The sequence below is a fragment of the Gasterosteus aculeatus genome, chromosome Y, assembly GCF_964276395.1.
Source record: "Gasterosteus aculeatus chromosome Y, fGasAcu3.hap1.1, whole genome shotgun sequence".
NCBI lineage: Eukaryota > Metazoa > Chordata > Actinopteri > Perciformes > Gasterosteidae > Gasterosteus > Gasterosteus aculeatus.
Genome location: NC_135709.1, coordinates 13,437,959 through 13,451,112, shown reverse-complemented (window position 1 = coordinate 13,451,112; position 13,154 = coordinate 13,437,959). Strand labels below are relative to the sequence as shown.

The 13,154-nt window shown below is 41.3% G+C and overlaps 1 protein-coding gene across 2 annotated transcripts; it reads right to left on the bottom strand.

Annotated features, from left to right (window-relative positions):
• Positions 1-285: 285 nt before the first annotated feature.
• LOC144391211 (calretinin-like) lies at positions 286-12,748 on the bottom strand. 2 transcript variants are annotated; one of them, XM_078097790.1, is made up of 12 exons: positions 12,530-12,742; positions 8,878-8,954; positions 8,707-8,796; positions 8,030-8,110; positions 6,372-6,428; positions 4,789-4,866; positions 3,270-3,325; positions 3,095-3,134; positions 2,942-2,995; positions 2,192-2,263; positions 664-823; positions 465-607 (listed from the first exon to the last, which is right to left on the bottom strand). In XM_078097790.1, the coding sequence occupies exons 1-11, from the start codon at positions 12,621-12,623 to the stop codon at positions 710-712; spliced, it is 813 nt and encodes a 270-aa protein (XP_077953916.1). In that variant the 5' UTR covers positions 12,624-12,742; the 3' UTR covers positions 465-607; positions 664-709. The 2 variants fall into 2 exon arrangements, with proteins under 2 accessions (XP_077953917.1, XP_077953916.1); XM_078097791.1 differs by having other exon boundaries at positions 286-823; positions 12,530-12,748.
• Between the last annotated feature and the right edge of the window lie 406 nt (positions 12,749-13,154).

Sequence of the window (13,154 nt, the reverse complement as noted above, 5' to 3'; positions counted from 1 at the left end):
TTATTAATATTTCCAATCGACTAGCAGCCAAAAACAAACATTGAAAATTTCAAATGATATCATGGCAATGGAACAGGAGGGCCAAGAGGCCAACACAGACTATAAATTTGATAAATTCAAACACGGTTGTCTGCTATATATATATATATATATATATATATATATATCGGGTGTTGCTGGTTCTCTTCTCTACATATATATATATATATATATATATATATATATATATATATATATATATATATATATATATATATATATATATGTATATATTGTATCTAATGCAAGGTTTTAAGATAGAGGGGATGGAGGGGTTGAGGTTCAAGGGTTATCAACGGGTCAAAAGGTGTTTGGGCATTTGGTCAGGAGTTGCAAGTCAGGCACGGCAGGGATGGCGGGGATGTTTAAAGGGTCAGAAATAGTAAAGGAATCGGGTGAGGACTTATGTAGGTGAAAAGCTAATGTAGAGGTTTCACACAGGTCAGGTGGTAGAAAAATGAGGATTTGAGGAGGAAGCGCCTTTGTGCGTGCTGACGGTGCACTTGTTCGTTCTGATGTTGTAACGTTAGGGCCGGGTGGGGTATAGGAGAGGGGTATCTGGCACATGCAGCCCGGTATATGTCGCCAGGCAGCTGGACGCGGGCGTGGTCTCGGAAGAGAAAGGACGGGTAGAAAATGAAAAGGACACAACAAGAGCGAAGAGGAAGAGTCAAACAATTGGTTCCCTGCAGAGGACAATTTCCAGCTCGCCGCGGTAGAGCTTCCCTGCGTCGGAGAGGCGCATGATGCTCTGCTTGTAGCCCGTCAGGTTCTTCACGTCCTCCTGAACGGGAGAGAGGAGGTTGTGGGGAAACAATGGGAGATTTTCAGACAGAGGTAAAAAAAGGACTCTCTAATAATAACTGAATGCATCACTTACTGCGCTGCCAAGCAAACAGAGTCTTGGTGCTCCTGTGCTGTTTGCACATATTTCAATCGGGTAATATGCCTACATTTGGTCCCATTCTATGCAAATTCTATGCAAAAGCCTATGCAAAGGCTAAAGAACAGTCCAATTGACAGAGGTCAGTGGTTATAACTAGGGCTGTCAACATAAACGCCTTAATCCATGCGACTAATGCGGCTGAGATTAAAGCAACAAAATATTTTAACATAGTTATCGTAACATGGTTTACTTCTAAAGAAGTTGACCGCAGAAACGAAACAGCCGCTAGTTACATCGGAGAAACCAAGACGGTAGCAGAAGATGGATTGGAGGTAAAACAAACAGAGGCGCAACATACAGTAGATAACTGCAGAGGAATTTCTCCATGTGTCAAACTGAAGGGGGGTGAGTGGCAAACGGACCACTTAACTATGTTAAGCTAGCTGCTAGGCTGCTTCCATCTAAACATCTAACGTTAGCCTGCGCGGCACACAGTCTGCAGAGCACCAACACTGTGTCCCTAAAAGACGTGGTTTGAAAACATTCTTGCTAAATGTGGGGAGATTGTTGGCACTTCAGACAAAGTGCACGAGGACAACCCGAAGAGTCGCTAGTTCCACCAGGCGGAACAATTAAAATACACACAATACAAGCTCATGAAAAGCAAACGGTGCATTTTGGTATTGTAAGATATTAGAAACAAATATACGACCCGGTTCATAAAATTAATAAAAATGCATATAGTGTACACCACAATACAGCAATGATTCTGAAAATGTGTAATCAATAAAGTAATGACAATATTGTAAAACCACTGTAATTCTGCAACTGTAATAGTATAATACCAATGCAGTTATGATTGTATTTGATGTAATGTAATCAACTGGAATGCATGCATGTAGTACTTGCACAACAACTGATATTGTCTAAGGGTCATTCGAAATCCGAGTTACATTGAACTCACCAGAAGACCACTCCCAGAGGTGTGGACACTAACTTTCACACCTTTAAGCATTGTTATAAATACCTGTAGGAACCATTGTTCTCGAGTTCACTGGTGGAGGCGACAAATGGGCACCAGGGATGGTCAAAAGGACTGACCTGGGGCCTGTTGGTTGCTGAGATGTTCTTTTTATCACAACACCATCTCTTTTATTAAATACATTCGATTTTAACCTTTTGATCCGACCTCTGTCTGTCCGGCGTTTCTTCATTTTTGAATACAACAGTATCAACAGGGTTGCAGCGTACTGGTGTGCATCTCACCTTCTTGTTTGTCTGGTAAAGGTCTCGTAGCAGGGCATCTAACTCAATCTCATCAATGTAACCATTCCCATCCTGAAAGAGAATGACAGAAGCATGCCTCAGATTTTATTTACAAGCGACTGTAATGAAAGACGATGTCATTGGAGTGATATTGATAGCTATTTGAACTATACGGCTGCAGCAGCAGCAGGTAACTCCAGCTCTGCAGACACCTCAGGCCTCGCCAGCACCAAACTCAACATCACAGTAACAATTGCCAAGTTTATCTGTAAAGACATGCGACCCTACAATGTGGTTGAAAATCCGGGGTTCTGTGAATTGATCCAAACAATGTGTAATTATTGTGTAATGTTTACATTGAAAATGGTTGTCATCCAGACAGTCTGGACACTTCTCTTCCTTACTCTGTTGCGATTGGTTCTTCTTCTATAGTGAAATGCTGCTGCACACTCGCTACGTCCCGTCAGCGTGTTAGCATATTAGCAGTTCTTTTCCCCCCATTGCGCAAATCCTCAGACAGAACGTGACAGTCAACAAGAGAGAGTCTCCCAACCATGCTCATTTCTTGTAGAGTTGTTCATGATTTCAAATGTTTAGCGCTCTATGCGAAAGGGCTCTGATTAATGAACATATTCTTTAATTTGAAAACAGAAGCCTTGTATTGCTGTGATTTACTATTTAAGAGATGATCACACCTTTAGTGTTTGGCTGCTGTTTCTTTATTGCTCCCTTGAATGAAATGTCGCCTACCTTGTCATAGAAGGCGAAGATGGCATTGAACTGCTCAGTGGTCAACTTGACACCCTGCAAAGAAAAAACAGGAGATGACAAAAACTCAACCACTGCTACACTAAAGTTCTTCGCTGATGTCAATTGTGTAAGGCCATTTCTTTCTGCTCCTACCTGGAATTTGAGTAAGAAATTCTCCTTAACGGGGAGCAGCCTGGGGTAAAGAAGGACTTCATTAGCAACAATAGTTAAATTATTCAAATACATTGGTCGTGAATTAACATCAGCAGGCCATCTGTCTTAAGATTTACATAAACTGTGAACAGAGGCAAGACAAATTGCACATTACCTGGCCATCTCTGACAGGCCCAACTTCCCATCTCCATTCAGATCAAACATCCTGAGCTACAAAGTAGAAGCAGAACAGAGACAGGAAGGGACAAAGAAGAAAGACTGAAACAGCCGTTTATATAGGTATGTGCTGTCAAGAGGAAGGCAAATATGGTCCCATGAATTTCATAGAGAAACGAACTGGAAAGTTTGTACTTTTATTATATATCAGTCTTTTTTTTTATTTTTACGAATGTTTAACAAGTGACGTGTAGAGTGATTTTCTTGGGTAACCTAAAAAAAAAATATATGTTGACACAGAATTACATAATTGGAAAGTTTATATTGGTAGTTCTGCAGAGGGATATGCTACTCACAACAGAAGAATCTCATGCAAACTGACAGTCGTATCAAATAAAATCACCCATCATTTAGCTTTTCTACAGGTTCCAACATAATATCACCACCACAGTTGAATGATATTGGTGCCTGTGAATCTACAATTCATTATTTTTGATCTGTTATTATTAGTACGTGAAAATCAGCTTCTTTCCGTTGATTATATCTTTACCATCCGCAGCAGTGGCATGAAGAAACAACAACGGCCGAGTGTATCCAAGAGTGAGCTGTGGAAACTTGTGTCTGAAAAATCAGGTCAGCTCTAGAGCTTCCAGGACAAAGCAGATGTGAGCACATGTGCTGTAAACCTACAACCTGCAGGACGTGAACCGCCACCAACACGATAGGCCTCTGAGTGCCTACAGGCAGAGGAACGCTTGATATGTTAATTTCATAAAGACTGCATGTGGCTCACAGTGTTTCTGTGGGACTTAATGCTGATTCTGAGATGTCAGTTGTATTTAAGTTTAGTCATTTATAGTCATTTGTTAACACTTTGAGAGGCGCTGATGCAAATCAATACCTGGTGTAGTTTTGCCGCGTCACATCATCCGCTTCTGGGCGGCAATTTGAAAGTGCCTTAGACCTGCAGTCTTCCTAATGGGCATCAGGTTGCAACTTCTTTGGTTTCAAAAAAACGTCCACTTGTATAGAAATCTTTAGGTAAATGAGCCTACTTCTCACATGATTTATATTTGTGAACATGGGTTTATTAAATGCTCTTAGGGCATGGTTACCTTGTGATTAACTTTGTTCTCTGGTCCGGGAGTCATCCGTTTTTTTTTTGTCTTAGAACTTTAACCCTTTCACGGCATGGATTAGTTCAAGGAACGTACACCTTTTGGTTGCCCAAAATTGTCTTATTCGGCATTCACTTATGAACCAGTACTGTGCAAACTGAGACATACGTGTAAATGCAAGGGAACACGTTTCAGGAATAAGAAGGTAACAATGTGGGAGCAACAAGGTCAACATCCTCTGTATACTCAATCCTACCTTCTTTTCCACAATTATTTTCATGGGTTGAGTTTATCCAAAACAGCTTGATAGCTCAGACACCAAGACAACTAATTGTCTGCACTATCATGGCTTTAGCCCAAATTTTGTGCCAACTATATATGAGAAATATGAAAACTTACTATGGTCTGTGTGTACTCCTGGAGCTTCTTGTCATCATAGTGTCTGTTGGCCTTCTGCAGCAGGTCTGACAGGAAGCCCTGAGTAGATTTAAGAATAAAAGAAAGAAATGAGGCATGGAACAGTATGTACTATTAAATAAAGAGCAGCAATATGTGAGATGTTTTTTAAAACCTGCACAGTGTAGTTTATACAATTTTAGGGGTTTCTATGGCTTTCAAATCAGTCGATGATTGACGAAAAGGAGCAAACAAAGAAGAAGAATACAAAGACAGGTTAAAATAAAATATAGTGTAGAGGCAAGTAAGGACAGAAGGAGGGTAACAGGTAAACAGAAGGAAGAGAAAACAACAGAGATAGAAAATGTGATAATGTTATTTTATTAAGTGATCTTGTGTTCTTTATTAAAAATTAGAATCCGCAGAGGTAATAGTGACTACAGGCTTTACGTATATTAAGTGCAGCCATTATCTCACGTCACTTCAGCTCTTGAGTCGATACAATCACAAATTCTCATCTCCACCATTTGAGAAAGCTGTCCAAAGGACACACCTGAGTAACTCATCTGCATCTGGTCAGCTGGAAGGAATGTGATCCCCTATCAACCCGAGCAGCCCGCTCTGTACTTCACACGTGATTGCTGACCCCATTAATGGTGAACTCCCAAGTGCGGACTCTCTCCTTTATATAATTTGAAAAAACATTTCACTGGAGGTATCGAAGTGAAAAACAACTTTGAACTTTTTTAATTCTGAAATGCTTTTCTGTATCTGAAGCCTCACCTGGAAAAACCACTCATGGTCTTCAGGGGATTTCCTGTGGAGCATCCCCTTGACTCTCAGTCAAATCTGCTGTCAGGCTTTACTGACCCACATGCTCAAAGGATTTTTAAAAGGAAAAGATGACTATATTTTTGTATTTGGGTTATCTGTGGACTTTATATAAGAGAGTGGATAAGTACACTCCCCACCTATTTCTATTCTTTTCCCCAAGCTGGTTCAGAATCACTATAGTGGGAGAATAGTTACTTATAAATACTTACTAATCACAACACACAAAAAGAGGAGGATTATTTTTGTTTGTTTCCTTTCTTTTATTGATGCACAGCAATGTAGCATCTGGGAGGGGATAAAGAGAAAACTTTGCTACTTGCAACTTTAACACTCCAATTTAATTAAAGGTTTAGGGAATACATCCCGGCGATGATAGAAGATAAACACATCACTAATACAGTGGTATTGATATAGATACATATAGAAGAAGAAGAAGGAGAATACAAGAAAAGACATGGAATATGCTTTTAGCAGCTACTGTTTGCGTTGGGTGCTCGGCTAATAAGCATTTAAATGTGTGTGTGTGTGTGTGTGTGTGTGTGTGTGTGTGTGTGTGTGTGTGTGTGTGTGTGTGTGTGTGTGTGTGTGTTGGGGGAAAAGAATGGAAAAAATACAATAAAATGAGAAATAATTATGACAAAGTAAACATATGAATAAAAACAGTTATTATAAGATTAGTTATGCTTCTCATTGGGAGACCAATGGATATCTATTGTCAGGTCTGCTATATGTTACACTGAGTCGCAACAAACCTTCAATTCATTCGCTTCAATGTAGCCGCTGCGATCTGTATCGTATCGCCGCCATGCCTGCAAGAAATCACCAGAACAAAGGAAACATTGGATTGAAAGCAGTTGACGCGCTGATGTAGGAGGCGCAGAGACATCTACATGTCTTTTCTTCTCTACGAAAACCTTCCTCCCTTTGTTGCTGAGCAGAAATGGTTCCATTGGGATTGACCACACGCTCAATCACACGGCCTTCAATACAATCCCATTCTTCGGCATACAGAGTAGAGGGCGGCCGGAGACAGAGACCAAAATGAGGGAGGGAACAAAAGTCCTTTTAACAAATGTTTTAATCTAGCAGCTGTCCCTGTCTGAAAAAGGGCTCCTTATCAACGATAGATGGCCTCCCTCCCTGCCCTCTCCTCCTCCTCCTCCTCCTACGCCTCTGCTCCTCCTGTGGGCTTGTCAAAGAGGAGTTACAGTGGTGTATCCATTATATATGACTCTGAAAATAGAAGGCTCTGCTTCCTCATTCCAACTCTTTAAAAACATCTCTGGCCACTTCCTCCTCCCAGAACCTTGCAACAAAGACGGATTAATCCCCTCTCTTGTTTTATTCTTTCAAAGTCTGCCGCTCAACTTCTCATCGACATTTCATTTACGTCCCCTCGGTTCCTGCGTTCTCTTGTTTGCCCTTTGTTTCCTTCTCTCCACACCGTCCCCTTCAGTCATCCTCCTTCTCTCATTTCGTTGTTCCTTTTCAATATGCCACAGGAAACAAGGACAGTCTCTGGCAGACATGTAAATGGTTTCTAATTGGTGCCATTCTTTCATATCGTCAATGAAATCTGCCGTTTCCTTATCTTCTAGTTATTCCTTAACTTCTAGTTATCTTCTTTTCTAGTGCATTTCATCACACACCTCGCTCTGCCGAGGACGTTTCTTTACTCCAACTATCATTTATTATTCATTATTAACATCTGCACCGAACTTGTTTACACAACTATAGTATACGTTTAACTCTTCATATATAAAGGGTTTCTTAAACACACCACTTTTAATAACAGTACTGAACTACTTTTGTTATAGCAAGGTTTTGATAGTAACTAGTCACCTACGATTAGCTTTGTGCGTAGCTAGTGTGCGAATACTCATTAGCTGAATTGATTTGGTGCTTTTCTAACGCATTGTTTTGTTGGTGACACCTTCCAATTGTAGACGTTATGCTTGTTATGAACAAATCTTAAAACTTCTCTCTATCAACCCCTTGAAAACTGGGATAGTTTCCAGTGGTATCCATTGTTTTCTTATTCCTCATTCCTTATTAATAAATGATTGTGTGGAGTATCATATGTCAACTATAAAAGCATGGAATTTACTCTCCATATGTGTTTATTTGTGCGGGTCTTGTGCATTTCTTAAAACACGCTTATTAAAGTATTAACACTGTTCGGTTGAGTCAATGTTCACGATTAACCGTCAGGTGCGAAATAGTACACCTTCCACAATAAATTAATCCGAGAAATCATTTGGTAGGCAGCAGTGAGAACCTGCACGCCGTCTCTCCTCCCTGGCTGACCGACTCTGGTCTATAATGAATGGTTGGTTAAAGACATTGTGTCCTGACTAATGGCAGAACCTTTATAAGTGAGAATTTAGCAAAAGGGAACGATCGCTCTTACCGCCATAAACTCAGCACTGGAGCTGACAAACTCTCTGAAGCAGAGCAGGAAGTTCTCTTCTGTTGGGAGAATCTGGGCCAGCTAAAGAGAGAAACAACAAGAAAATGGGAGTGGTGAGAACAGATGGTGGGGTTGATCGGGTTGAGATGCCGGGAGAGAAAGGATGGAGACTAGGTAGCTTTTTGTCTGCCTCAAATGGCCAACTCGGACATAAATAATAGAGAAGCTGGGCTGTGCCTAAGTAGGAATTCAAATTTAGGTTCAGACAAAGCCTTTGCACTGGAGTTTTACACCAACAACTGAACATTTAACTAAGATTTTCCATGCGGTAGGTGTATTATTGATATCACAGAAGGGCCTTCTTTTTTCCTCTATGTTAAATCCTGATCTGAAAATGGTGAAATCGAAGGAGGGCAACATGACACTCCAATGAGACCATAACAAAGACTGTATTTATGAAATCAATCTGCTATTGATGAAGTCTTGCACTTTATTGCTCCGGCGGTGAGTTTTCATAGCTTTTCCTCTTCCTACTCGCTACACAAATAGAAGTGGCATCAATCCTATTCAAATTTGTTAATACTTTGTCTATATTATATATTGTACGACATCTCACTGACTCAAAAAAGGACATTTTTATTGAAAACCTAGAACAAGAAACAATCTCCAGGCCTTACCTCTGACATCTCAATTCGTCCGTCTTTGTTCTTGTCGAAGTTCTGCATAAACTCCTTCATCTTTTCTATGAATATGGGGTTTGTTGGGTCCTGGAAAACATTTGTACTTAATACAAGTGAAATACGAGTGGCCAGTCTTGCATGTGTTTAATCTTCAGTCCTTGAACTCACCACCCCAGCTCCTCTCCGGGCCGTCTCTAACTCCTTGAAGAAGTTCTCCAGCTCCTTCCCCTCGATGTAGCCATTGCCTGGGAGACACACATAGTCATGAACCTAAGCTAATGCACGACAGGTGCATTTCAGTGTTGCTAGAGTAAAAAAATACAGCCAACTGTACAGAAGTGGTCCTAGTGCCAAACCAGATGCGCTTGATTTTGATCTTGATTGAACAGTGACTCTCATCCTTCCCCTTCGGGCACAACAGATTAGACCAGCGATTCCCAGAGTGTGAATGAATAAAATATTTAGAATTTTGAAAAGTTTGAAATTAATATAAAAATATGTCAAATGGGGCACCTTCTTGTAGTATTAAAGTAAATATATGAGCTCTGGAGAAAATGGTATACAAAGCATACATTGTCGGTTAATACATTTTTAATCGGCTAAATTCTTAAGGTAATTTAATCACCCCTAGTTTTTTTTGGTTTATAAAGGTGATGATACATGGGGCGGCTTCTTTCATTCCACAGCGATCAATACTGCTGTCAGCAAATGGGACGAATCCACGTGGATAACAGCGCAGGGTGAATTTCTACCACCTTCTTTTTTTTCCACATGGACTTGTGAAAGCGGGGATATTTTGTCAAGACCAACTGATGTTTTAAAAGGTTTCAACCTTGATTTACAGAATACTGTCAGTATTTTTGATACAAAGTGTCACTTTTATCCACATGGGGTCCATCCTAAGAAGATGTCCATCACATGTCTTAGATTCTGTCATTAAAGATTTAGCTCAGGGACAATAAAGTCGATTGTCTTCTTATCTTATTTCATGCTGCTCTGCTGCCCTGACAGTACCTATTCAGAGGACAAACGAATGTGCCCGCTTCACCCAGGTAGTCTGTGAGCCCGTGCCAACATCCCATCAACAAGCACGCTGAATGGATGGACAGATGGCTCCAAACGATGTGACTAGCTGCTTCAATAAAACCCAGGAAGGCAGAGCTGCCTCATTAAACACTAACGAATATTATTATGCCATCAACTTCCCCTCCTCTCCCTCTAACTCTCTGTCATCTGCTTTCTTTCTAGCTCCCTCTCTCGTCATATCCAACCAGCAATTTGGCTTTGTGTAGCTATCTGTGTGTGTGCGTGTGTGTGTGTGTCTGTAGCGGTGTTGTGTGACTGGGTTCCTCAACAATGTTATCAAAAGCCATGAATGCAGAATGCCGTTTCAATAAGTGGAACGGTAAAACGCCTCGCTGCTATCGAGTCTTCCTCCTGTGGGTCTTACTGACATTTAGCTCTCTGGAGAGGAATGGACGCTTGATAATTAAACAGACTACGATGTGATTAACTACAAGTCAAACTACATGAAATGGAGAAGAAAAAAAAATAGATTTATGAGCAGATTACTCCGGAGCGCTCGCACACCTTCAGTGATCGCAGCCAGAACATCTGTTTGTTCTGTGCTTTTTCATATGGGTGGGATGAATGCTTGCGTTCCCATTTAGCCTTTAAGACACTACAATGTGCTTGAGGTACATTTTTTTCTCTGAAATGTTGCAGTAAACTTCCCTAAGCACACACATAAAGCATCCCTTCCCTGAAGATACGGCTCATGGCTGCCTTCAACGCACTTCCCCATCACTCAACCTAAATGTCGCAGAACCAGTTTTATATGTCGTAATGAGGCGGCTCCCATCGACTTGCTCTCATATGCGCTCCTCAACACTTGCACCAGCGAGAAAGATGAGAGGTTCCCAAAAACACTTTGGGCCCAAATACAGCGTTTTGAATGGAGGCTTGTTACAATCCCAGGAGAGCCGCTTGATTCTAAAATTCAACACCAGTTGCGAAGCTGTGTACACTAAGGGCATATTTAAGTGCATTTGCCTTTCAAAGTGCAGCCCTGTCTATTCAAATTTTTTGTGATGAGACCGCGGCTGGGTCATTTCAGGAAATGGATTTTGCTCAATGCCGCCAAATTTCCATACGCAGGTTAATAAAAAAAACAATTGACAGCAAAATCGCTATAATTAGCAAAAGGAACTTCAGTTGTTTGCAGCTTTGGAGTGCATGAATAGAGAAGGCCCGAGGGAGACAGAGAGATGAGAGGGACGCAGAGCGGAGTAACTGCGAAAGACGCAATCCAGATGCCAGATGCTCGATCCTGGGCCAACGGGGGAATATTCAGTTTCATCATCTCTAGGTGCATTGTCTTCTGTGTATTTTTATCCGCAACTCAGGAGATGTTTACTCAATCTGAGCAAGAAAATTGTCTCTCCTCTCTCTTGCTGCCGAGCCAGGAGACACTCCCAGTAATGAGAGCAGAATTTAAATGCCGTAGCCAAATCTGTTGATGCTCACTGGTTGTATTTGATTTGTAAAGCGGCTTGTTGCAAAGCACAACATGTAAAGCACCTCAGGACTTTAAGGCACCTGGGTAGGAGTGACATCCTGGCAGGGGGAAAAAATAGATGTAAAAACAACAAAAGCTCGTAGCAACTTTGTCTGCACATTGGCTCATGTGGAGGAGCCCAGCTGCTGAGCCCCATGCAGACCAACTCCTGATTTCCCCACGGAGAGCATTTCAGCATGTGTGCAAGCGTCAAAACAGGTCGCATTAACAGTGGAATCCCCAGAGCCTGCGTGTGAAACAAATATTAGATGCACACTCACCTTGCTTTCAAGGTGTAATCACACGATTTAGTCTTTTACAACGTTTGATGAATATTTTTAAGGAAAATAGAACACATGCACACAGACATGTTTTTCAAGAGCCCCAAAGTAAGACTGAATTGTAAAATCTGTATGGGACGCTGAATAAATTAGTAGGAGGTCTAAAGCATGGGGATATTTCACGTTGACAGATATAACATCTCTATGACATAAATACATATTCATACCACGCTATATGTCTACTGCATTAAGACCATCTTAACATGAGGAATCTTACTGATGGAACCTAAATAAGCCAGTTTTAGATCAGAAACGGGTATCGGCAGGAGCTCATAGTCAGAGCCTATTACACGTTAAGGTAACCTTACAAAATCTTAATTATATGACGAAACACTTCTTAATTAACATTAACAGTGATCCGCACCATGGGCTCATTGAACATTTTAAACATATACTTTAGATAATTGAAAACAATATTTGATTTGAAGGCTTATCGAGAAATCATAACGTGCAGTTAAATAAAAAATACATATAATGAAATGAACTGGTACAACGTGATGTCGGGAGCATTTTAAAATTAATTTTAAAGACGTATAACTTAAATCAATATCAGGTGTGATATAGGCTGATAAACACAACGGTTAAACATGAGAAGGTCGCATTTGACTACTTTGCTCCACAAACACACAAGAAGACAAAGAGTATTATCTAAGGAAAGACAAAATAGACGCAATGAAATTCAGAACGCTATATTATGTTATGGGTGATTTTTCCTTTTCCTACGGTTTTGTAATACGCAAAAATAGTTTGTTTTATTCGAGGTATTTTTCTCGGAGGAAGCATTTCAACATTTGTCCGTGTATCTCCCTGTATAATCATCATCAACCTACCTTTAATCTTGAACAGCAGTGTTATATTCTGTAATCCAGTATTCTCTCCTGACTTGGAATTACTTTTAGGAAGAAAACAAAAAGTGTCCTACCGTCGGAGTCGAAATGTTTCCAAATGTCGAGGAACTGGGACGCGGTGACCTCGGCCAGGTGCAGGTGAGGAGGCTGCTGTGCTTTGTCGGCCATGATGCTTCTTTTGAAAGGATGCTGCTTGCTGGTCACAAAACAGAAAAAGATTCCACCGCTAACTTTTCTGTGTCTCTTGTTCAAACGCACCCCCACACTGTGGCCCCGGCGCGCCGCCCGCCGCTTTTTAACCCCGGCGGAGGAGCGGCAGTGGCGCTGCTCCGCCGCCGGGGGCGCGCTTGCACGGAGCAGAGCGTCATCTGAGTCAGTGTGCCCCCCTCCCTCTCTCCCTCCCTCTCTCTCTGATGTGGCTCTGTGTGATAGGATGTCTTGGGCACTGCAGTGGACAGACTGATGTGTGTATAAAAGAGAGAGAGAGAATGAGAAAGATGCAGATAGTCAGCAGATCATGTGGTTGTTGCATCATCATGTTTTACAGTAGATCCCATGTGTGTGTGAGTGTCTGTGATTCAGTCCACATGTATGCATGTGTGTGTGTGTGTGTGTGTGTGTGTGTGTGTGCGTTGCACATCTGTGTGTGTATCTAAGCATGCAGCTCCCCAAGCCGTTCTGCACACTATGTGAGGCTTT